Source organism: Chinchilla lanigera, unplaced genomic scaffold (genome assembly GCF_000276665.1).
Source record: "Chinchilla lanigera isolate Chin_1 unplaced genomic scaffold, ChiLan1.0 scaffold00001, whole genome shotgun sequence".
NCBI classification, from domain to species: domain Eukaryota; kingdom Metazoa; phylum Chordata; class Mammalia; order Rodentia; family Chinchillidae; genus Chinchilla; species Chinchilla lanigera.
The window spans coordinates 7,214,568-7,237,748 of record NW_004955402.1 but is presented as its reverse complement, the minus strand read 5'-3'; the positions used below and the strand labels follow the sequence as shown (position 1 = coordinate 7,237,748).

Genomic DNA, 23,181 nt, shown 5'->3' with positions numbered 1-23,181 from the left:
CCCGCAGGCACCATCCAGGAGGATTACCTGCGCGAGCTGCTCACCACCATGGGCGACCGCTTCACGGACGAGGAGGTGGACGAGCTGTACAGAGAGGCCCCCATCGACAAGAAGGGCAACTTCAACTACATCGAGTTCACGCGCATCCTCAAGCACGGGGCCAAGGACAAGGACGACTGAGGCGGGCCCCGCCGCCTGCCCGCCCTGCCGGCCCTCCAGCCCCCAGAGCCTTTGCATGCACCCAGTGTCTTGCTTTGCTTTCGATGTATTTATTCCAGGCCTTCTGCCACTTAGCGCTTGTATAATCAGGCCGGAAGGGGGGTGAGGTTGTACATTGTACTGAAAAAGAGATTGCGAATAAAAATCAACAAATGTGAAAGCCCAGGACAATATATCGGCATTTCTGGTTTTGCTGGATTTTTACATTTTTATATAATAAAATGCTATTTTGAAATAAAGATGATGCTGACTTGAGTATAATGGAGGTTACCGAGTGAGCGGCAGCGGGGCAGTGCCTCCGTCAGGGCTGCAGCCGCGGAGGAGCCCGATTCCCAGGTTCTGTGTAGAGCAGCGTCCCTCAGAGCTTACTTCCCCGTGCTGCCTGTAAGTCCGATGTTCTCACTGGCCGCTGAACGCGGTACGCCTGGAGAAACACTCCGCGTTTTCTCGCTGCAGGATGGTAAGGTGAGTCACGCTTCTGAAGAGACGGTGGTTAGGCCGTTCAGTGTGGGGGGGGCACTGCACCGGTGATGCAGATAGGCGACCTGGGGCGCTGCCCCGCGCCCTGCCCCGCTCCCGGGCAGAGAACGACTCCCCTCAGTGCCAGCGCTCTGGCCTCCCCTGCACGGTGACCGGCTCTGCACGTGTTAGGCACCCCCACTGTGCAGCAGTTCTGTAGCCTCTGGGCATTTGAAAAGAGCCTTGGGGTCACTGATGGTTTACAGAGAATTTGAGAAAATTCCATCCCGGAAAAAAAATAGAAGATGAAAGACCAAGCGTCCTGGGCTGCTCGGTGCGGGGCCTGCGCTTAGGGCTCCAAGGCCCCGGGTTCAGTTCCCCAGCGTGAAAAAGTACAAGAGGAGACAGTACTGTGAAGGGAGCTCACGTACGTAGACTTGGGGGAGGACGGGAGACAGACTCCTGGAGCGCGTGTAAGGCCCTCGCGGCCAGGCGCTGAGAAGGAGGAAGAGTGAAGTGGAGAAAGTCTGCCTAACAGTCTGGCAGCGCTGCGTGTCACCCGTCATCCCTCTTCTGGAGACTTCACGTTTCACCTGCGTGAAATCAGTCTGCAGGATGCGCCTCCGCTTTACAGCTTGCTGCGGCAGGCAGATCTGCTCGCTTGTAAGGTTTGGGCACCCGTGTTAACACTGTTACTGGGGATTGAGCCTAGGGTCTTTGCACTGAGCTACATCCCCAGGCCTTTCTGTTTTTCATTTTGAGGCAGGGTCTTACCAAGTGACCTAGGCTGGCCGTGAACGTGTGACCCTCCTGCCTCAGCTTCCTCGAGTGCGGGATGCCGGAGCTGCCCTGCCCCGTGAGAAATGAGGGAGCAGCTCAGTGTACTCGAGGGCAGCGCTCGCTGCTGTGAGCTTTTCCATCCATCACCGGGGCCCCGCAGCCCCACACGTGTAAAAATTGCTCCTCTGCTCGCTTAGAAGCTTGAAATCGACACAAAGCATCACGAAAACCGAGTGGAGATTGCCGTTTGAGGAAAGATGAAAATTGGGGTCATCTTGGCTGTCCCTAAAGCACATTTCCAGCCGCCTGTCACCACCAGGCGTCCAGCAGAGACAAGGCTCGAATGGTGTTCGGAGCCCCTGTACTTGCTGAGGGTCCAAGTGTGGACGGCAGGGGTATGGGGTGTTTTCGGGGAAGAGAGTTACCTTTTTCTTTTTTGAGACAGTCTCACTAGGCAGTTCAGACTGGCCTTGAACTTGCTCTGTAGCTCAAACTAGCCTGAAACTTGTGGGGATCCTCCTGCCTCAGCCTCCAGAGCAGTGGGATTACAGGGGTGCGCCACTGCACCTGGCCCACACTGCCTTGTTCAAAGTTGCATTTATTCTACTGCTCTGCTTACAGCCAGATTTGAAAATGAGCTTGGAGCGGGGTCATCAAGATTAAAAACAGAAAACTTCATTGTTTTGTGAATGGCTCTGCCCACCATGGTGTTTTCGTGTCTGATCTGCAGAGCACCGTGGGCTCCCGGATCTTGCCCCTCTGCCGTGTCTAGTGAAGATTATGATGCGACTTCTCCACATAATCGCCTCCTCTTTCAGAGCGCTGCACTTGGATGACCAGATCAGCCATCCTGTGACCTCGCAGTGGGAGAGAGCGCACCTGGCTGAACAACTGCACGTTCAGACGAGGCACCTAGCGGCCAGAGGCCGCTAACTAGTACTGAGGGCCCTAACTAGTACTGAGTTACGCAGCCGTTTTAAAGCCTTCATCTGTGGCATTGTAGACACAGATCATCCAGCATTGCTCTCAGCCTGTGGTCCTGAATATACTGAGTCACACGTGACCAGCCTGCTCTACTTGATCTAATTGACACTTCTTGGGAGACTGAGGCAGGAGGATCACAAATGTGAGGCACTTAGCGAGACCCAGCCTCAAAATAAAATGGGCTGCCGCTGTAGCTCCCTGGTGAAGCACTTGCCTGGCATAGCGAGGCCCTGGGCCCGGCCCCAGCACTGAAAAGACAACAAGGGTGCGTGCCCTAGATACGCCTGCGCTCACAGTTCCCAGCGAGCAGAAGCGCCTGGAGCCTTCCTGCGCCCCAGCGGGCTGCAGGCGGGGGCTGGAGGAGTGCAGTCTGTCTGACCCTCGGCAGCAGCCCTCGGACACCAGCAGTGGCCAGAGGCGAAGGTGGGGCCTTTGGTCTCTTTCTGCTGTGACCCCTTGGTCCTCTTTCCTCAGGGAAAACCCCAGCCTTTTCAGCTGTCTCCCCAGCACCCTAAGCGCCGCCCTCGGACTGTGGACCCGGGTGTCGGTGCTGCGTCCCCGGAAGGCAGATGCGTCAGTGTCGCATCCCAAGGCGACGGTCCCCGCAACGCGGCCTTCGCAGCACGCACTCCAGCTGCTGGACGATGGCCCCGAAAAGACCCCCAAAAACATCATCTGGGGGATCCGGGCGAGCGAGGGAGCGTGTATCACACGTGCGATTTTAAGGAAAGGTTTCTTGGATGGAGAAATGGTGACGATCACAGATCGCGCATGTCGTGCTCTACGCTTAGTCTTTTCTTCGGAACAGTTGCAATTTTAGAGCTAGTAACTGAGGTGTCACTAGGTGGCGCTGTTATTCTTAGCAGTGAGTCCGCGTCCCTCCGCGGAGCGGGAGTGGTGGCGCTGTGTACAGTGCGCGCGGTAGCTGGAAGCGCTTGCCAAAGTTGTTTCATAAAGAGAAAGAATTGACCCAAGGTCTGTTACAGTGCAATTCACACTAGCCATGAGCCCCAAACTGGGGTAGCGATTGCTAGGGCTTCTTGTTAGGGACGCCTCAGGCGAATGCTTGCCTCCCTCTCTCCCTTCTTCACTCCCTTCCTTTTAAATTTTTATTTTATTTAGTTAGTTTTGAGACAGGGTCTCACTGTGTAGTTCAGGCTGGCTTTGGAACTCATGGCAATCCTCCTGTCTCAGCCTCCGAGTGCTGAGATTACATGCCCGGCCCCTCCCTTCCTCTCTTCCTCTCTTGCATCATTCCTATAAAATATTCATCAAGTGCTTAGAAAGCACCAGAATCCCAGTTAGCTCTGGTTGCTTTAGACTAAAGTACAGCCAGGGGCTTTGTACTTAGAAGATCTGACTTTCTCCACTATGCATTGCCCAGGCTGGCCTCGAACTCCTGACCTCCAGTAACCTTCCTGCCTCAGTCGCTTGAGCAGCTGGGAACAGGGCTGAACCATTTCCTGGGTCATTTTGAACAACTCATTATGCTATTATTATTGCTTCCTGGGTCATGTCCCATGGAGATTGTGGTCGTTGTATTTTGGTAATGGAATAATTTTTTTCCTTCTGTTTTCTTGGAGACAGGGTCTCACTGTGTGGTTCAGCTGGCTTTGAACTCACTCTGTAGGTCAGGCTTGCTGCCAGCTCGCAGCGATCCTCTTGCTTCAGCCTCCCAAGTGCTAGGATTGCAGGCATGCATCACCACACCTGGGTAAAATACTCTGCTTATTTTAGAACAAGTAAAGAGATCTGGCATGTCATCTATGTTAGATTCCTAGCAGATTGTCAACAGCCGGGAGCAGGATTCACTTGCGGAAAGGTACTGTGGGAGATAAAATCCCAGTTCTCAACTCAGAAGACTGAGGCCCTGAAGTCCCCAAACCTGCCCTGCAGCATCACCTCCGAAGAGCCCGCCTCCTGCCCCGGGCACCTTCTCAGCCCCGGCTTCTGCCCGCCCAGTCTATCAGGCTGGGCTCCTGTCCAACCTCAGCTGTCTGTCTTAAAACGGCCCATGCGTTCTGCACCTTCACAGTGTTTTTACACCTTTAAGACCTAAGCTTTGAATGTAAATATGACAAGATAAGAATATATAAGCAAGCCAGACATGGGGTCAGGCCTGCCTGTATCCCCGCATTCTGGGAGGCTGAGGCAGGAGGATGGAAAGTTCCAACCCAGCCTGATAAACTTACCAAGACCTCCTCAAAAGTAAAAACATCAAAGGAGCTGGGGTTCTAAGGAGAACAGGAAGAAGGCAGAGGAGAAAGGAAAGAAGAAGAAGCTATAAACAGAGAAGCCCCAGGGCACAGTGCTTCCCTGTTCGGGAGCAAACAGAACTCTACCGCCCAGTGTAAATCAGTGCTTTGGAGAAACTTCTCCCTCGGGCAACAACTCCGTGTGCATCCGCTCAGCCAGTCTGCTGAAAGCCACCTCCTCCCAGACCATGAGCCAGACCCAAGCAGAGCAGACGGAAGTCGAGGAGCCCGGGTGGGGTGCGGGGAGCACCGCCCCTGGCCAGGAGGCCCAGGCTGCAGTCGGAGGACCCCGCGAGGACACTGACTGGGAAATGAGCTTTTCCACCCTCCGCACCACTGTGGGACTGAAACATCGAGCCCTCTTCTGGTCCTCTCTTTTTGGCCTGTGTCCATCTTTTTATGCGCACGGTTCTGTTGCGACATCTTTCTTTTTCACCCCGTGTTCCACAGGTCTGTTGCCTTCGCCGCGTTCTACTTGGCTTGCGTACTTTTAGAACGGCCCTCAATTTTAAAACCTTGCCGTTGCAGCTGTCTTTTATTTGAAGACACGTTGGATTTGGAAAATACAGAGATATCACCCTACTGTCTTTGTCCTTGCAGCCTGGCTGAAGTGGCAGTGGTGGGAAGTGGGTGCTCTCCGCCTGGTGGAGGTGGCGTGGAGCGGGGACTGCTGGGTGTCCCGGGTGGGCGGCACCCCGGCCTCGCGTATCCTGTGACACCCAGGCCAGAAACATGGCCCTGTTTTAAAACCAAGTCCAGACGGAGATCTACTCCTGTATTGTGTGTGTCTAGTGCATGTGTGCACGCGTGTGTCCATGCACACCCACGTGGAAAGGCATGCCAGGCGCTGGTGGCTGCTGAATTTGGAAGCCACGGGCCCAGGATGAGAGCCGAACACAAACTCATTGTGAATACTTTCTATTTGAAACTCTGGAACTTGGGCTTGTGTTTCCCATTAAAAACCAAAACCCTTGCTCAGCATCCTAACAGTGGGAGCCTGCTCCACAGCCGACACCTGAGGAGAGCTATGTGCCCTGTGCCCCGGCTGGGACTAGAACTGTCCCCAAAGGCCTCCATGGTGATGGCTTGGTGCCTGGCTGGTGGCGCTGTAGGGAGGCTATGCCAACTTTAAAGGGCAGGGCCCACTGGGGACACTGGGACCCCAGACTCTTCTCTGTCACTCTCTGGCCGCCATGATAGAAACTGGTGCTCCCTGCCATGATGCTTGACTTTGCCACAGGCCCAAAGTGATGGGGCCCAGTGGCCATGGCCTGAACCCTCTGCAGCCGTGAGCCAAAGTAAACCTCTCCTTGGAAGTCAGCGACCTCCAATGTATGTTCTCTGCAGTGGCTTGGGAACACCATGGGCCTGGGGGCCCTGAGGGCAGCACTATGGGAAAGACAGCAAGAACTTGGGGCCCAAATGCCACCCAAATGCCTGCCCCTGTGACCCAGAGACCCATGTGCCTGGAAAGGTGGGAACTAAGATCAGAGCTGTTTAAGGAAGCAAATGGCTAGGAAGAAGATCCTGCCGCAGCAGGTGGAGTGCAGTGTGGGTGCTCATGGTGACCCCTGTCCTCTGCTCTCTTCCCCAGCTCTGCCCTGGGCAGGTGAGCTCCAAACACTATAACCCTTGGGCTACACTGCCTCATTCACTTCCTGCTCCTGCCGACAGGGGGCTGCTTTTTTTCCCAGGACCTGAATGAGTCCAGGCCTTTCTCCAGTTTCCCCACAATCCTCCAGCTTGATCGCGTCTCCTTATGTGCACGGAGCCCAGGACAGATGAGAGAAGCAGCGCAGAATGCAGGCTGTGGACAGCCTTGCCCAGCCCTCACTCAGTGTCCTTTTTTGGGTTGCTTATGGATTTACCATTTAGCAAATGAGAGTTTGCATTTCAGGAAGAGTTGATCAAAAGCAAAGTGAGAAATAGTGATGGCATATCAGGAGCTACAAATTGGTCAGTGTAGCAAAAGCGTAAGGCATGGAGCAGGACAAGGCATGGGAAGGGAAGATCACGGGCATCAAGTGTCAAGCAGAGAGCGTGGGATGATCTTACGCAGGAGAACGATATGACGCCCCAGGACTGATGTTTTACAAAGATCACTGGAGAGCCAGGTGCGGTGGCGCATGCCTGGAATCCCAGCACTTGAGAGGCCGAGGCAGGAGGATCATGAATTGGAGCCAGTGTGGGCTCCACAGCAAGTTCAAGGCTAGTGTGGACTACACAGTAGAGCCCTGTCTCCAAAACAGCAACAACAGAGCTCTTTGAAGGTGGTAGAGAAAAGGTACCAGGCTGGGCAATAGGTCTGAGGTCATATTATAATACCGGAGGTAGGAGGCCAGCTCAGTAGCTCCTGCCGCACTCCAGCCAAGGCACAAGGTGGTGTTACGGTAGTAGGTCCAGCAGGAGAGAGAACAGAGGGGACAGCAGCAGCCTGTGATTTTCCTCCTCTGATAGAGGTGAATAAGTCACCCTGTGATTTTCCTCCTCTGATAGAGGTGAATAAGTCATACGGTCTACTTGAAAGGAGCTTGCAGAAATGGCCAGACAGACACTCTGCACAAGGCAAACCCAGGCTGAGGTACACTGGTGTACAGTTGGGTCTGAAACGTCCCTCTGAGGTGCACATGGTGAAGGCTTGATCCTGGCCTGTGGTGCTATTGGAAAGTGGTAGAAGCTTTAAGAGGTAGAGCCTGGTGAGAGGAAGTGAGGTCACTGTGGGCATGGCCTTGAGGGGGTTGTAGGAGCTAGGGTGCAACTCAGTGGTAGAGCACTTGCCTAGCAAGTTCCAGGCATGAATTCAATCCCCTGGTACTCCTAGTATGATGAGGTGAACAGTCTTCTCCACTGCACACACCCACCATGATCTGCTGCTTCACCACAAGCCCAAGGGAAAAGGACCAAGAGATCATGGACTGAACCCTCTGAAACCATGAACCAGCAATCTTTCCTATTAGTTGATGATCTCAGGTATTTTATCACAGAGGTGGAAAGCCAACAAACACAATTGTCCTAAGTTAGTACCAAATACAGTCAGACTAACCAGGAGGCTGAGCTGAGAGTTCGCTGATTGGGATGAGAGAAAAGGAGGAAGTGCTAGTGGGAACAGTCACGGCCTGGTTTCATGGGACAGTTGCTGCTGCTGGTGAGTGTTCCAGGGGCCCTCAAGGACCTGACATGGGACACTTACCATGTGTGCGGGGAGGAGGGTGTGTCACTCCAGTTCTGGCGCTAGACACTATGTGGGTGGAGGTGTAGAGTGGACACGGATTGCAGACTGAGGCCAGCCTGGAAACTCAGCAATTTAGTGAGACCCTGTCTCAAAAAATACAAAAGGGACTGGAGTTGTAGCTTAGTGTGAAGGACTTGAGTTCAACCCCTAGCCCTGCCAATAAATGAAGGCTGAGAGTACCACTGAGCAGCTCAATGGTACAGTGCCTGCCTAGCATGCTAAGGACCGGAGTCTCCAGTTCTGCAAGTGAACAAAGGAGTAAAAGAGAGTAGTGAGTCTGTGGGTGCAGATGTGATGCCTCTGAAGTTTTGGAGACTGTCTCGGATGATGGGGAAGGAAAATTCCTCCCAGGAACAAATCTCCAATAGGGAGGAGCCCTTTCCTGCAGACAGAGACACCTGAAGAGACTTCTGCCGGAACAGGGGCTAGTCAGTGCCAGGTCGCGGCACTCACAAGGCCAGGCCAGTGATCTCAGGTGTCCTTGCTGTGTCGCAGGCTGGCAGGTGGCACCCAGGCAGGAGCACCTGTGACAGGGAGCTCACAAGGCAGACAGGAAGGTGAGAGGGATGCAAGGCCAGGCTTGCTCTTCTGACAGCTTGCTCTTGTGAGAACTGACCGTCTCCAGGAGCGCAACATTAATCCCTCAGGGCCTCGCTCCCTGCAGCAGCCACACTCGCCAGGCCCTGCCTCTTAAAGGTCCCATTTTCTCCCTGCGTCACACGCCAGGGAGCACCTCCAGTGCCTCCTGGGAGCAAACTGAGATGCGAGAAATGCCAGGCTCATTTGAGAAAGAACCATCTCCCTACATCCTATTATCTACTTTTTATTTTGCTCTTTATGTATAGTTTGGGTTTCTCATAGAAAAGAAACCATGTGATATGTGAGCTGCGTGTCTGACTTATTTCATTGAACACTAGAGTCTCAAGGTGCACCCATTTCCCTACACATGACTCAAGTTTATCCTTCTTCATGGCACAAAAGTATCCAACTGTGTGTAAATGCATTTTCTTTATCCATATGTCTATTGATGGACATAGAGGTCACTTCCAAGGGTTAGCTATTACAAACTGTGCTGATGTAACAGTGATACAGTCGCCTTTTTGAAGAAGGGAGGTAGGGCTCTGAGCCTACTGTGCACCTCCTCTGCCCCACAGCCGGCCTTCCAGAAGATTCCCTGGTTTCAGCATTGCCCCCTGGTGGCAAGAATCCAGGCCCAAAAGGAAAATGCTTGGCACTGCGGAGTTTTGGAAGGTAATTTCAATGTAATGCTCCTGGGCTGATGGGAACCAGTTCCAAATCATCAGTCCGGAGTCAGATTTGAGTTAAGTTTAAATACAGTTTGCAAGCAGAAAGTACAAAGCTGATAGCTGGTTATTACATGATTGGTTACATGGATTACAAGAATTAAGTCATATTGTCAGACAGATGTGTTTTAAGCAGGTTTACTTAAAAGGAATTGTTTATCATTAGATAGGAACATTCTGGGGAGGAGGGGGTCTGAGCAGAGTGGGCAGAGTTGAACGCATCCTTGACTGGGCCAGGGTGTTCTGGACATAAAGTATAGACTACTTGAAGCGAACGGAAACAAAACTGTGTATGTACAGATTTTAAGGTGAAAGACACAGATCCTACAGCTGAGTGTGGTTGGGTTGACCCGGCCAGCTAGACAATCAAGGCTACCTGAGCTTAGCGTTTAACTCTGTGGCAGGCAGCATGAAAATAGCCCCAGGCTGTTGATCGATTTCTAATTTCTACTATAAAATTTGCCATTACAGCCTCACTAGGCCCCTGTGAGAGCAAGCTGTCTCGGAGTCCTGCACCAGTCACAGCCCTGCAGCTGCTGTGTAAGCAGCATTCCCCACAGCCTCAGCTAGTCTAGAGGGCTACCTCTGGGGTACTGGCTATGTGCAGCACAGGCCCTGTTAAAATAAAGACTTGCCTGGTGGTCCTGTAAAACTGCTTGTGATGTATTTGTTGGCTTGTGTGGGCTCCAAAATTTCTGTAAATCTACTGGGATTCCTGTCCTGAGTAGGGTGGACACGTCGGTCATCTCAAGAGAAGGAGCAATGAGCACTTGGGGCTGTTAGCCCTGAAGAGCTGGAGACCAGCCGTCAAGGAGGATCGGCAGCAGAGGCCGGACGCAGCATACCCGGCCTGTGGTGTCCAGCACAGGGCTGCTAACAGAGGTGCACTTTGCCCGTTCATGATTTCTATCTGAATGGAGCAAAAGAACCCTGGCGACTGGCAACAAACCACGCTTGCCACAGCCAGGAGAGGACAGGAGGAGGAGGCTGGGCGGGCTTGGCTTCCTGACTGTGTCCATACAGCTGTATGCGAATTTCGCATCCCAGACCAAAGTTCATTACCTCTTCTTGGCAAATACATTCACGCCCAGCATCTAGCAGCTTTCCAGGGCAGACAGGAGCCAAGGAGCTTGTTCCTGACGAAGGGAAGGTGTAAGCATCGAATTCCGCCCCCGCCCCACTGCAGCCGCGGGAAGAGGTGACAGGGTGGAGGCGGGGGCAGGTTGGCGGGCACGGAGCCCTGCGGAGCGGCTTACACTAGCTTTTCTGTGCAGCTGCTCCTCGACAAAGGACTCTGGGCTCTGCTGTCACGGGTTTGTAACTTTACCCTCTTCAAATGTCCCCGAGGAGAGGGAAATAGACGGGGGAGCAGATTTATCAGAATAACAAAACCTGTCCCTCTGGTGGTCACGCTGGGAGCCCAGGCTCCGTGAGTGACTGACCTCTCTGAAGACGTATACTTACATTTTTGTCTTAGAAAAATTATAACTCAATCATTGATCAGAGTAAAATTTCATTAGGAAGAAATAACCTCTCCCTGCTTGAGCTATTGTCTGTGTTTCAGCTCCTAACTGCGCAGATGTGACCGAAAAGTGTTTTTACTCGGTAAACGGAGATGTTTCATGACGCTGCAGAACACCATCGGGAAGCTTCGGCTGCTGCCTTGCTGGAGGGTTCACAGCATGAGAGGCATCGCTTGTGTCTGCCTCCTTAGACGGGTGTCTCCTGAAAGACCCACCTGGCCTAGGACAGTCTGGCTCGTTCATGGAGCCCCCTTGGCGTCAATGACAGTGATAATAATAACAACCGGCATTTATGGAGCCATCTCCAACAATATCTTTGTTTCAGTTCATCACCCTGCAGAAGTCTTTCAGAATTGCACTCTTCTATTAAAGTTTCCCTCATTCATCCTCCTTTTTGTTTGTTTATTTGTTCATTTGTTTGTTTTTGAAGCAGGGTCTCACTGTGTTCTACAGCCTGTCCTTGAACTCACTCTGAAACTCAGGCTGGCCTCGAACTCCTGGTACTCCTCCTGCCTCAGCCTCCCAAGTGCCTGGCTCGTGTTTGTTAGAATGTGACACTTACATTGTAAAGACTGGCTCCCTCTCTCCCCAGATTATAACACTGGGCCCAGGAAGCTGTCACCTATCGCTTGCTTTCTTGCTGTCTTCCTGAGAGGAAGCCCGCATTGTAGCTTTCACTCTGCATATCTGTTTCCTGAGACCTCCGGGACCTTTGGGGGTCACATAAGGATGTACCCTAAGATAGCTGATGACCTTGGCAATGTGATTTTTTGATCAACACTAGTCATTAGCTTTACTTTTGGGGGAGTGGTTTATATCCATCTTCCAAATACGTGGGGGTAGACAGAGATTTTCCGTTTTCTTTTCTTTTTTTCAGGAAAATATAAATCTCAGGGAAATATATTCATACTTTCTTACTTTTTTTTTTAACCTGCTGGGGATGAAGTCTAGGGCCCTGCAAAGCCGGGCAAATGCTCTGCCTCTGATTCTGATTTTCAGGTAAGTGTTTGCACAGCTAAGAGAGCTGAGTGGGAGTTGTCATTTCACTCCTGTGTAGAAATCCTGATCTTCAGGGAATCAGATAGAATTCAGAGACGTGTGTACACAGCCCAGGGACCAGTGTGAGCCCCGCAGTGCTCACAGCTGGCTCAGGGAGAACTCGCAGACCCCTGAGTGGGAGACGAGGAGGAGCTCTGCCACCCCCACACCGTGGGGCGCACCAGCCTGCCTCTAGAACGCCCTTTCAGGGCACGGTAGCATCCCGGTCACGAGGCTGTGACCATGTAACAGCAGTCTGCTTTTCTTGGGCCACTCCCAGTATGTTTGTGTTTGTTGCTAAACAGTGTCGGGACATCTTTATAGCTGGGCATGATGGTGCGCACCTGTGATCCCAGCACTCCGGAGGCCGAGTGAGGCCAGCCTGGGCTACTTAGTGAGGCCCTGTCTCAAACAATATCTATATCTTTGCAAGGAATAAAGGGCATATATGTGGTGCAAAGAGGCGATAAAGGTTTTAAAGAAGTATCTGGTGTGGTTTCTGCTGCCACAACTTTAGACTCCTAGGGAAGACTGGTTTTATACTCTTAGACTAGATCTTCACTGTTTGATGCGACCCTACGTGATGTTTTAACATCGGATTGTTTTGCACACCTTGTCTGCAGGCCCAAGCTCTTTCTGGCCTCAAGCGTCACAGGACAGGGTCACCGCGTTGGTGGCAGGGCTGGCGGTGCCCCGTGCCCCAGCTCCTCAGGCTTTTCTGCAGCTGGAGGGGAGCTGCCGCAGTCCCCACAGGTGCCAGCAGAGGGCGTCTGCCGGGGCGGGGTTCCCAGAAGGTGCTGCCACCCGGGTGCTGCTCCAGCCGGGGCTCTCCACCCCCAGCGCGGACACCGGGGCCAATGCCAGCACCCTGTGAACTGGCACTTTGGGTCCCCACAGTGACTTTTCCCAAAACTTTCAACGACATCCACTTGAAGGTCTGAAGTCTCTCTACCCAAACGTTAACCTGCACTAATCCGTGCGCTTTATTAAGTAAGAAGCCACAGTATTTCAGGGTGTGCTCTGTGATGTTCTACCTGCGTCTCTGTGACTAGGTGGGTCTCGGCAGAGTCCTGAGCAAAAGCCTTGGGAAACGTAGGAAAAAATGGAATGAAGCCTGAAAGAACCCTCACAGTCCTCGTGTGATTCTCCTCCTCCCACACCGCTTTCTCTGATCTCTGGAGCGTGCTGGGAGTCAGGCACAGGTGAACTATCAAAAGACAAGCCCAGGAAAACTCTCCTCTAAAAGAGATGCGCTCCATCTGAGATCTTCTGCGTCGCGTTGAGAGGAACATAGTGAGCAGGAAAGATCAGCTGAAAGATAGCGGGAGAGTGTTTTAAAAATTAATGGACTAGATCACATCCTTTCTCCCTTACTCAGTGGCTTCATCTTTGGTTTGATTTTGTTTTGTTTTAATAATGAAGGCTTGAACATTAATGTTTCCTGTCAGAGGCCAGAAAAGCTGTTACCTTGGTGACCCATTGCCCGAAGGAGGCCCTGTTAAATCAGCCAGGGACTTGGTAGGGGTGCTGTGTACTGGTTGTGTGTGTGTGTACATGTGGGTGTGTAGCTTTGAACTGAACATTATGCCTTGGGCACACTATTTTTTTTTTAGAAACAGGGTCTTGATATATAGTCCAGGTTGGCCGTGAACTCATGGTGATCCTTCTGCCTCAGCCTCCCTGGTGCTGGGATTACAGGTGTGCACCACTACACCCAGCTTGGGCATACCACTAAATGTAGGTTATACCTTAATTTTTAAAAAGAACTGAAAAAGGAGTGGAGTTGACCAACAGCAGTTCCTAGAGGAGTCCAAGAGTGTCTCAGGCCATCTCTGTGCCAGGCCCGAGCTGCCTGGCAGAGGGCTGGAGGGCCACACTGTGCTGTGCAGGTTAGCTCAGTACCAGTGAATCCAGGGGCATCCGGCCACCAGCAGGGGCTGCAGTTCAAAGACAACTGTGTCAGTGCATTTAGGCCACTTCAAAAGCTATGAAAGCTGGGTGTGGTAGTGCACACCTGCAATCCCAGCCCTCAGGAGGCTGAGGCAGGAGGATTGCTGGGAGTTTGAGGCCAGCCCGGGCTACAGGGTGAGAGTCTGTCACAAAAACAAAACAAAATAAAAATATTAAATAAAAAACAGAATAACTGAGGCCATAGTTTCATACACAAGTGGTATATAGTATTCTTCAGGAAATGGTTATTTAACAATAAAATCTAAATTAATTGAAACTTCCAAACTTCTAAATTAATTGGAACAATTTGCAGACATTACAAAATCAAGGTAGTGAAGTGCAAGAATCAGTTTCTTTCCTTCCTTCCTTCTTTTGTTATTTTTTTTTTCCTTTCTTTCTTTTGTTTTTGTTTTGTTTTTTGAGACAGGGTTTCACTGTATATTCTAGAGTGGCCTTGAACTCACTATGTAGCCCAGGCTGGTCTCAAATTCTCAGCAATCCCCCTGCCTCAGCCTCCCGAGCACTGGGATGACAGGTGTGAGCCACCACACCTGGCTGAGAGTTTCCTGACCAGGCCAGCGGGCCTGGATGTCACCACCTGGCTAACTCCCTTGGCCCCAGTCACCCCAGTGTTGTGGTCTGCAGTTTTCTTATTTATGAAATGAGAGGACCTCAACTTTCAAATCATGCAACTACAGATGCTCATCAGACAGTTACTGGTCCTGGGAGGTGGTGTAGGGGGTGGGGGGTGGAGGGTGGGGTGGTCAGATGATTTTTAAAAACCAGAAGGAATGTGATGGTAAAAATGAACAGTTCAGAAAGCACTCTCCCACTCCGTGAGCTTGCAGGCCCTTTCTCAGCTAGTGATAATAAATATTTATCCTTCAAAAAAAATGTTTGTGGATGTCATATTGGATTAATAATATCCCTTAGGTGTTTGGGGCTGATCAGGTCTGCAGTCTCCTGAATGAGTGTACGGCAAAGGCTAAATGAGAAGAGGCAAATGGAATGATTGCAGGGCTCCAGAAAGATCAAAACCCCTTCACAGAATTCAAGATTCTCTGGGGGTTAAGACCACGACCTTCTCTCTGTGGTCTGCATTTATTTGGTTATCAGAAGAAGGGAAGAGAGTACTCAAGAAGGAAGGGCAGAACCACTCCAGGACTTCTCCAAGTAAGGTATGAAGTTAATCCACCCAGGAGTGAGAGGCCTGAGGCTCCAGTCTTTATCTAGTTGAGATTGGATCCTGGTGTCTTTGCCTGTGATCTTGTCTTATCCTTTGAGGCTTTCTGGCTTCATCCGTCATTACAGGCCTTAGTAGGGGTTAGTGACTCACAGAGGTTCGCTTACTGTGAGTCCACCATCCATCTCCAGACAAGGAGCCTATGCCTTGGACAGACACAATTAAACATGAAAAGCCAGTTGGTTAATTTAAGTCCTGCTCAGGGCTGCTTCGTAGTGTTCTCCATCATGTATGGTCTTGAAAATGCTTATACAAACAACATTCTATTAATACTGACTATATTTTGCCTTTTTTCTATTAACTTCTTTCAGCTCTTTCATGAGTCAGACAAATTCACCTCCTTTTCATTAACAGGTGCATATTACTTCATTGTACGCCACAATGTATTTAATTGATCTTCTACGAATGGGTGTCTTCTACGTTGGATTATTTCTTCTACTCTGGGTTATTTCCAGAAGTTTGTTGTTATAACTAGTGGTGTAACGCACCTCTCTGTATGCGTTTAACCGGGTATACATTTGCAGTTACAACCCATACGTAAATCTCCACGAACTACTGGACTGAGTAATAAATGCATTTTGAATTTTGATATTCTGCGTTTCGTTACCCTCAAAAGTTTTACTAGTTACCCCTGCGGCTGATCTCCTGTCACAGTGCCTATGCTCTCCGCTATTCCTAGCGGTGGGCGTTGTCAATCTTACCTTTTTCTCTCAATTATAGATAAAGCTAAGTGGTGAGGGCTGCGGCGTGCGCGCGCGTGCGTGCGTGCGTGCGCGTGTGTCTGCGGTGGAGCCCAGGGCCTCCCTCCCAGCAAGTGCTCTCGCTCAGAGCAACCCTCCAGCTTGCAGGCAGATTCCGAGATCACAATCGAAGGCTCCGCGATCCGTGCTCCTCGCTCGTCGGTGTTTCCCCGCTTTGCCCGTCAGAGAGCTGCTCTCCACCGAGCGGCACTGCCCGGGGTTTGCAGTTCGGCCTTTAGGACTCCAGGGTGACTGCGGGAGTTCGATGATTAACCGCATCGCTCCCCTCGCCCTGCGCGGGTCCGGGCCGCGCTGGCCTCCTGCGCGATCTGGGAGGACGCAGGCTCGTTCCCAGGACTGCGGTCTCCAGCGGGTGAAAAGGCGAACAGCAGCCTGCGCAGAGGCCGTCGCGGTGGACTTTGCTCCCCGACGCCGTGGGGTCGCGCTCGAAGCTCGGAACGGACCCCAGAAGGGCAGAGTCAGACCTCGCGGAGGAGGAGCAGCCGGGCCTCCGGGGTGTGGCTTCTCCGAGCCGCTGAGCCACAGTAAGGGATGCGTTCCCAGTCCCCGGGCCGGGCACACCTGGAATCAAAACCGATTGAAGCAAAAACTGAAATCCAGTGTCCGACTTTCCACCTTCGGTGCTTTGAAAATTACCACACACAACTCACTTTCACTACGCCCACAAGAGAATCCTGATAATCACTGGAAGTTTTCCCTGAGCTATGATAATCAGCATGAGTCTACCCTAGGCAAATTCCAGAGTTCGCTTATAAATAATACTGGTCACTGAACCCCTTTTGAAAAGCACCTGAGGGTATATTTGCCACAGACCTGGTTTTATTTTTTATTTTATTTTATTTTATTTTATTTATTTTTTCTTCCGGTACCAGGAATTGAACTCACAACCTGCGCTTGCCAGGCAGGCGCTTTGCCTCTGAGCTAAATCCCCAGCCCCTAGACCTGGTTTTAAAAACAACCACAGTGAAGCTGGGCACCATAGTCTATACCTGTAATCCCAGCACTTAGGAGGCTGAGGCAGGAGGGTTGCCAGGAGTATGAGACCAGCCTGGGCTACATATTAAGACCCTGTCTCAAAACAAAAATTATGTATGATGGTTGAAGCAAAAACTGTAATATTGTCTAAAGTGATCATTTAGGTAGAGGAAATATTTAAGAATTACATTTTAAATTGGAAGGTTAAAAGGGCATAAAGGGAGGAAGATTTCCACATGTAATTTGAGCTGGTAGGAGGGAGTGATACACATGATGTAATATCTAAGCAGCCACTGAAAAGCTTCACGAAGAGATGCATTAAGATTACTATAGATAAATCAAGGGGTTCGAAAAACATACAAGTCATCCAGGGGGTGGGAGAAAAAAGAAACTCCCAGTTTGTGTTATTCACTGAACCCAGCCAATGAGATAAGGCAAGAAAAAAGACATTTAAATTGAGAAAGAGGTACTAAACAGTTGTGATGTGTAAAGGGGTTGATTCTTTAATATGGAAAATCTCAAGGAAACCTTTTACAAAAGGCTCCTACAATTACTGAATGAGCTTAGCAAGATGAAGAGATAAAAAGATAAACACACCAAAATCAGTTGTACTTCTATATACTAACAAAGGACACCAAAATTTAAACTACAGTACCATTTACAATCACTCAAGATGAAAAATGTAGGTATAAATCTAACACAACACGTATAGACTCATAATGAAACTACAAACTGCAGACAATAAAAATCAGAAAGGACCCACAGAAATGAAGATATACACAGTGCTCACGGGTTAGAAGACTCAAGGAAGAAAGGTCGATTTAAAGATCAATTTACATCTTAGATAGTAGTATTAAAATCTCAGCAAGGCTTTTGGTGATATGGACAAGGTTAGTCTAAGACTTATATGAAAGTGCCAAGGACCTGAAATAGCTAAATTGACTTTTTAATTAATTAATTAACTATGTGGGGGTGCTGGGGGCTGGTCCCAGGGCCTTGTACGTCTTGAACCACCCGCTCAGCCAAGAGATAATTTTGAAAAAACGGAATAAAATAGACTTAATCCGGCTGCCTAGTTTCTGGAGTAGAGAGTGGTGGCATCTTCTTGCATGGAGTACTATGCTGCAGTGAAACGGACTCTCAGACACAGGCAGGACATGAAAGAATTCACTCAATTTTGGGTAAAAGAAGCTGGATCTAAAAGGCCGTGCATAGGGGCTGGGGATTTAGCTCAGCGGCAAAAGCACCTGCCTGGCAAGCGCAAGGTCGTGAGTTCGGTTCCTGGTACCGGAGAAAAACCAAAAATAAATAAATAAATAAATAAAATAAAATAAAAGGCCGTGCATCACATAATTAAATTTATATAAAATTTTGCAAAATGCAAGCTTAAAGTATTTCTTAGGGACAAATGCTGATAAAAGAATAAAAGCATAGAGTGGTTTTCATGAAGGGTAAAAGAATAGTTCCTTCTGGTGTAGGGCAGAGGTGTAACTGGCAAGAGATTTGGGGAACTAATATTTTATTTCTTGTGCTTATAGGAAGCTTGCTTTATTGCACATTTATTCTTTCTTTCTTTTTTTCTTTCTTTTCGTCTGACAGAGTCTCACTATATAGTTCAGGCTGGTCTTAAACTGTGTAGCCCAGGTTGACTGGTCTCAAATTTGAGAGAATTCTCCTGCCTCAGCCTCCCAAGTGCTGGGATTATAGGTATATACCACCGCACTTGGCTATAGGTTGTATTTCTTAAAGTCTGTTTTAAAAAAACCACTCATCATCTTTGAGAAGGAAACCTTGTTAAAACTAAAGATGAACAAGAGAGACGCCAGAGGGGGCCACTGGAGGGGAGAAAGGGTCGCTTTGGCAGTAATCCTAGGGCACCATGAGGAGAAGCAGAACTGGGTTGTCAGTAGTCAGAGCAGTTAGGATAGGACCAGGCATGTAACCTGTAGTCCCAGCTACTTGGGAAGCTGAGGCAGAAGCGTTGCAAGTTGGAGGCCAGGCTCGATAATTTGGGAAACTTGTCTCAAAATAAAAAATAGAAAGGGCCAGGCATGTAGCTCAGGGGCAGAACTCAGCATGCGTGAGCCCTGGGTTCAACGCCCAGTGCCCCAGAAAAGTGAAAAGAAAAATATTTTGTTAAAGTTGTGGCAGAAATGATTAGGAAGCAAATGAAAGAGAGGAAAGCGTGGGGGTCACTGGTCCCCTGCAGACAGCCACAGGAGCCCCCACCCAGCGGTGTCGTTGCCCAGGGTTCTGTGGGCCGACCGTTTGGAATGGACGGACCAGGCAACAAGACCCACGTGACTTCCAGCGCCTGGCGGGAGGAAGGTCTGCCTGGGAGCCGGGAAGAAGAACCTGCTGTCTTCCCGCGAGAAGGCGCAGAGCCCCCCGGGGTAAAGGGGGCGTCTGGTCCCGGGGGCGGGGAGGGCACGTGATGAAGGCAGCCTGTGCTGGTCTGACTCTGACTATCTGGAGGGGCCCCCAGGAGCCACCAGGAGCCCGCTACCTGGGCCCAGTGAACCCAGAGTCAGGAGAGATGGAAACCAACCGCAAGCAACTGCAGCGGCTCGGACCCCAGGTAGTGACGGGGCATATCCTCCCCGCAGGGGTGACGCCGTCCTCGAGCTCGGTGACCGGGTGCACAGTGACACACGGAACTGAGCCGCAGATTCTGGGAGAAAGAACGGGCTTCGAGGGGGAAAGTTCTGGTTTGGACTCTGAGTGCTTGTAGGCCTTCGGGACTGGTTTTTGAGCAGACTTCTGCATGCACACACTGGAGGCCCAGAGAAGAGGACCAGGCTGGGGACAGAGGCTTCTAGGACATCAGCCCATAACCACAGGGATGCCTGACAGTGCAAGAACTGGCACCTGCTATTTCTTCAAAGCTGAGTACAAGCCAGGCATGGGAGGCTGAGGCAGGAGGGTTGCTGCCATTGAACTCAAGGAGTCTGCTGATGCTGGTTTCTAAGCACTAACTATCCTCTCCACAGTCATTTTGCAGGTCTTCGAAAACAGGTTTCCAACAGCTTCCTGCACCACTCCCTAGCTCTTTAATTACGTGCATCTTCCCATGGGTTGTGAGGGACCCAAGGTAGGATTAGAGCTTCATCACATGGTTTAAGATTCCTTAAGGCAAGGAGACACCCAGAGATGGAGATGAGCAAATGGATAAATAAGTGACTGCTCACACCTTACACAGATAAATAGAAAATCAACACATTAGGAAATGTGAACATTACTAGGTATTCATTGCTCATACTTTACTGAACAAGGGTATTTCCTACAAAGCTAAAACTTAGTTTAGCATGTAATAGCCATAGAATGGAAAAGAATGTTTATCTAAGCCAGGTGTGGTGGCATATGCCAGTAATCTCAGCACTTGGGAGGCTGAGGCAGGAAGATCACTGTCAGTTTGAGGCTATCTGCTGTATCCCCCCCCCATAAGAACTAGCTGGAAAGTAAGCCCTAGGATGATTTTTCAAGATGCTCATAATCTAAGCCCTTCCCCCAAAATAAATCCCATTTAAGACTGTCAGCCAAATGGGCACATTTCGTACATCTGTTGTAATACATGACAGATGTATTGAATTATAATATATAACTAAATATTATTGACATTAATATTTAAAATACATGACAATATAAATTATAACTAAATATTTGTAAACACCCAAGCAGGCGCCTTTGGACGAGCTGAATGCCTGTGTAAACAGATGAACTCGAGACTTACTGCTAAGGCCCCGAGTGCAGACAATGCACAAATAGCGTGTGCACTGGATAACAAACGGATGTGGCTGTGTCTAAAGGAATCTTCATAATTCAGTATGTTGTATGCTGAAATGAGCATACTTAATGCGCTCATGTGAAATAAGGTTTTCTGAATTTTTGTGCCTGCAATTTTTCATCGCTTTTGTGCAGACCACCATCCTTAACTGGCCGTGCCTTGGGTAAGAATCCATGGCGTAAAATCACTGACAGCTGGGTTGCGATGAGCAGGCCCCATGGACAAGAAGCGCTCTTTTAAGGAGAGCTCTATCGCTGGGCATCAGAAATTGGGGCAAAAAAAAAAAAAAAAAAAGGAAAATGGGGCCAATGGTTCTACATGAGATGGAGTCGGCTGGGCTCAGGGCTGGAGAGTGATACGTTGCTCCAGAAGAAAATGCCTTGACTGCATTTGAATAACGTAGATTTCTGTGCACAAGTATAGACTTTTGAACATGAACAGGAGTAGATTACTGCACGTAAGGGTAGATTTTGTACGAGAATAAGTGTAAGCTGTTGTACATGCAAAGTAAGACAGCCCTTGAAAAGGAGCCCGGTGCATATTTTGAAGCAAAAATTAGTCAAGACCCAGTCTTCTTTTCAGGAAATATGGTAGTGAGTTCAAGGCTAGCCTGAACTGCTCAGAGAGACACTGTCTCAAAAGAAAACAAATAAAGCTTGTTTAAACATTTCACCCTTCTTCAGAACTTACTCCTAAGAGATTATTCCTAATTCCATAAATTTATCGTCTTCCTATCTGGTATCTAAACTGGGAGAGAATTTTACAGATTACATTTGGGAGTTACTTTGCTATTTGTACCCACTGAGTAGTTAGTGAAAAAAAAACACAGTTTGTGAATTACAGAGGTTTATGAATTTCTCTTTCTACCCAATAAGTGATTTTAAATAAATTAAATACTGTAGCTTTAGGCTCCTCATTAACTATTTTAGGAAGTTATTAAGACATTCCTCCTCTGAGTCCTTTGGTTTTCATGCTAGTGTACTTTAACTTAATAAAACATAATTGATTTATTTAGGCTGTAGAAGAGTCCATGTAAGAACTTAAATCCCATGACCACAGGCCACCCTGTAATTTTAGTTTCCACAAGTAGAGAAAACAGCTGTGTTTACTCGTTCCTGGCTGATGAAAACCATTTGTCCGAGCCGTCCTATCACAGTTACTTTTGCAAATGCACAAGTGGGGCAGCATTTTAATTTCAAGTCAGCACGTGGCCCGAATGAATCTTTAAAGGGAAAAGTGCCAATTTTGAAGGGCTCCTGAAGGCACTAGAATATTCATCAGTTGAGGGGTCTGCCAAGAGCTGCCGCTCAAATGACACCCTGCACAGAGGGATGTGGGCTGCTGAGAAAGGAGGACTTCAGTTGCTTGGAAACTTGGTTTGAAATCCACACTGCTCAGATTACATGGGGAGTAGCTAGGCCAGGGGCTGATGAGAAAGTCACTCTCCAGAATAAGCAAAATTCTGAGTATTTTTTGGTAGTTGCTGTCACTAGAAAACTAGCTTGATGTTTGATTAGAAGATTGGAGGAGAGCTGGGTGAGCTGGCGCATGCCTGTGATCCCAGCACTCTTGAGGCTGAGGCAGGAGGATCATTGCAAGTTTGAAACCAACCTGGGCTGCATAGCAAGTTCGAAGTCAGCCTGAACTATATAGTGAGAACCTGTCTCAAAAAAAAAAAAAAAAAGAATAAAAGATTGGAAGACAGAGACACTGATAAAGATTCTAAAGACACCCTTAAAAATAGTCTAACTTACAAAAACTGGGCTTCTCCATTGCTCAGTCATTCAATAAATAAAAATTAAGTACCTGCCATAGTTGCTAATTCTCCCAGCTCCATGAAAACAGCCCCTGCGAGGGCAAATCCATGTTTTTTCTATTTAATATCAGGAACAATATGAGGCTGAGGCAGGAGGATCCCAAGTTGAGCCCTGCCTGAGCAACTTAGTGATTCAGAGAGCCTCTGTCTCAAAAATGAAATGAAATGAAATAAAAGAACTGGACTCAGTGCCAAGGCCCTGGGTTCGATCCCCAGCACCACAAATGACAACAGCAAGATAGCTGCATGTCGTGTTTCGTTGTCCTACCCAAATCAGTCTTCCCCTCTGTGCTCCCCAATCTTTAAAAGTCTAGTCTTAGATCAGGGTTCTCTGTCCTAACTGCAAATTAGAATCATAAGAGAATATCTTTAGACAGATAACGCCTGGACTCACCCACAGATTTTTTTTTCTTTTTTGAGACAGCATCTCAGTGTGTAGCCCAGGCTGGCCTCAGACTTGCAGAGATCCCCCTGCTTCAGCCTCGAGAGCCCTGTGATTACAGGTGCGCGCCATCGTGACTGGCTACACCTGTAGACCTTCTGTCTTAGTTACTCTTCTCCTTGCTGAGACAAAACACCCAACACCCAAAGTTAAGGGAGGAGCCCCGGGCGAGCTTCTCCAAGACCACTGGGAAGCTGAATTTCATTTTCTGCTGTCTCTGCCGCGGACCTGGTTGGGAACAGGACACTGGCTGAGAGGGAGCAGCCGGCCCCGAAAATCCACTCTGAGACGCACCGTGCAGGCCTTTTGCAGCTGAATTTGGTATTCTGGAAATAGCGATGATCAAAGCAGTATGCACACCTATATTTCAATGCTTAGAGTGTCCTCTTGTCCTCGTAGCAATCGCATTTGCTGTG

General features: G+C 49.4%; 1 protein-coding gene across 1 annotated transcript in view; it reads left to right on the top strand.

Annotated features, from left to right (window-relative positions):
* Positions 1-458, top strand: part of LOC102015580 (myosin regulatory light chain 12B) — a 14,240-nt gene extending 13,782 nt beyond the window's left edge. The window contains exon 4 of the mRNA XM_005372655.2: positions 1-458. This exon is cut by the window's left edge and continues 12 nt beyond it. Within this exon, the coding sequence (XP_005372712.1) occupies positions 1-180 (180 nt within the window). The 3' untranslated portion in view covers positions 181-458.
* Positions 459-23,181: the final 22,723 nt, after the last annotated feature.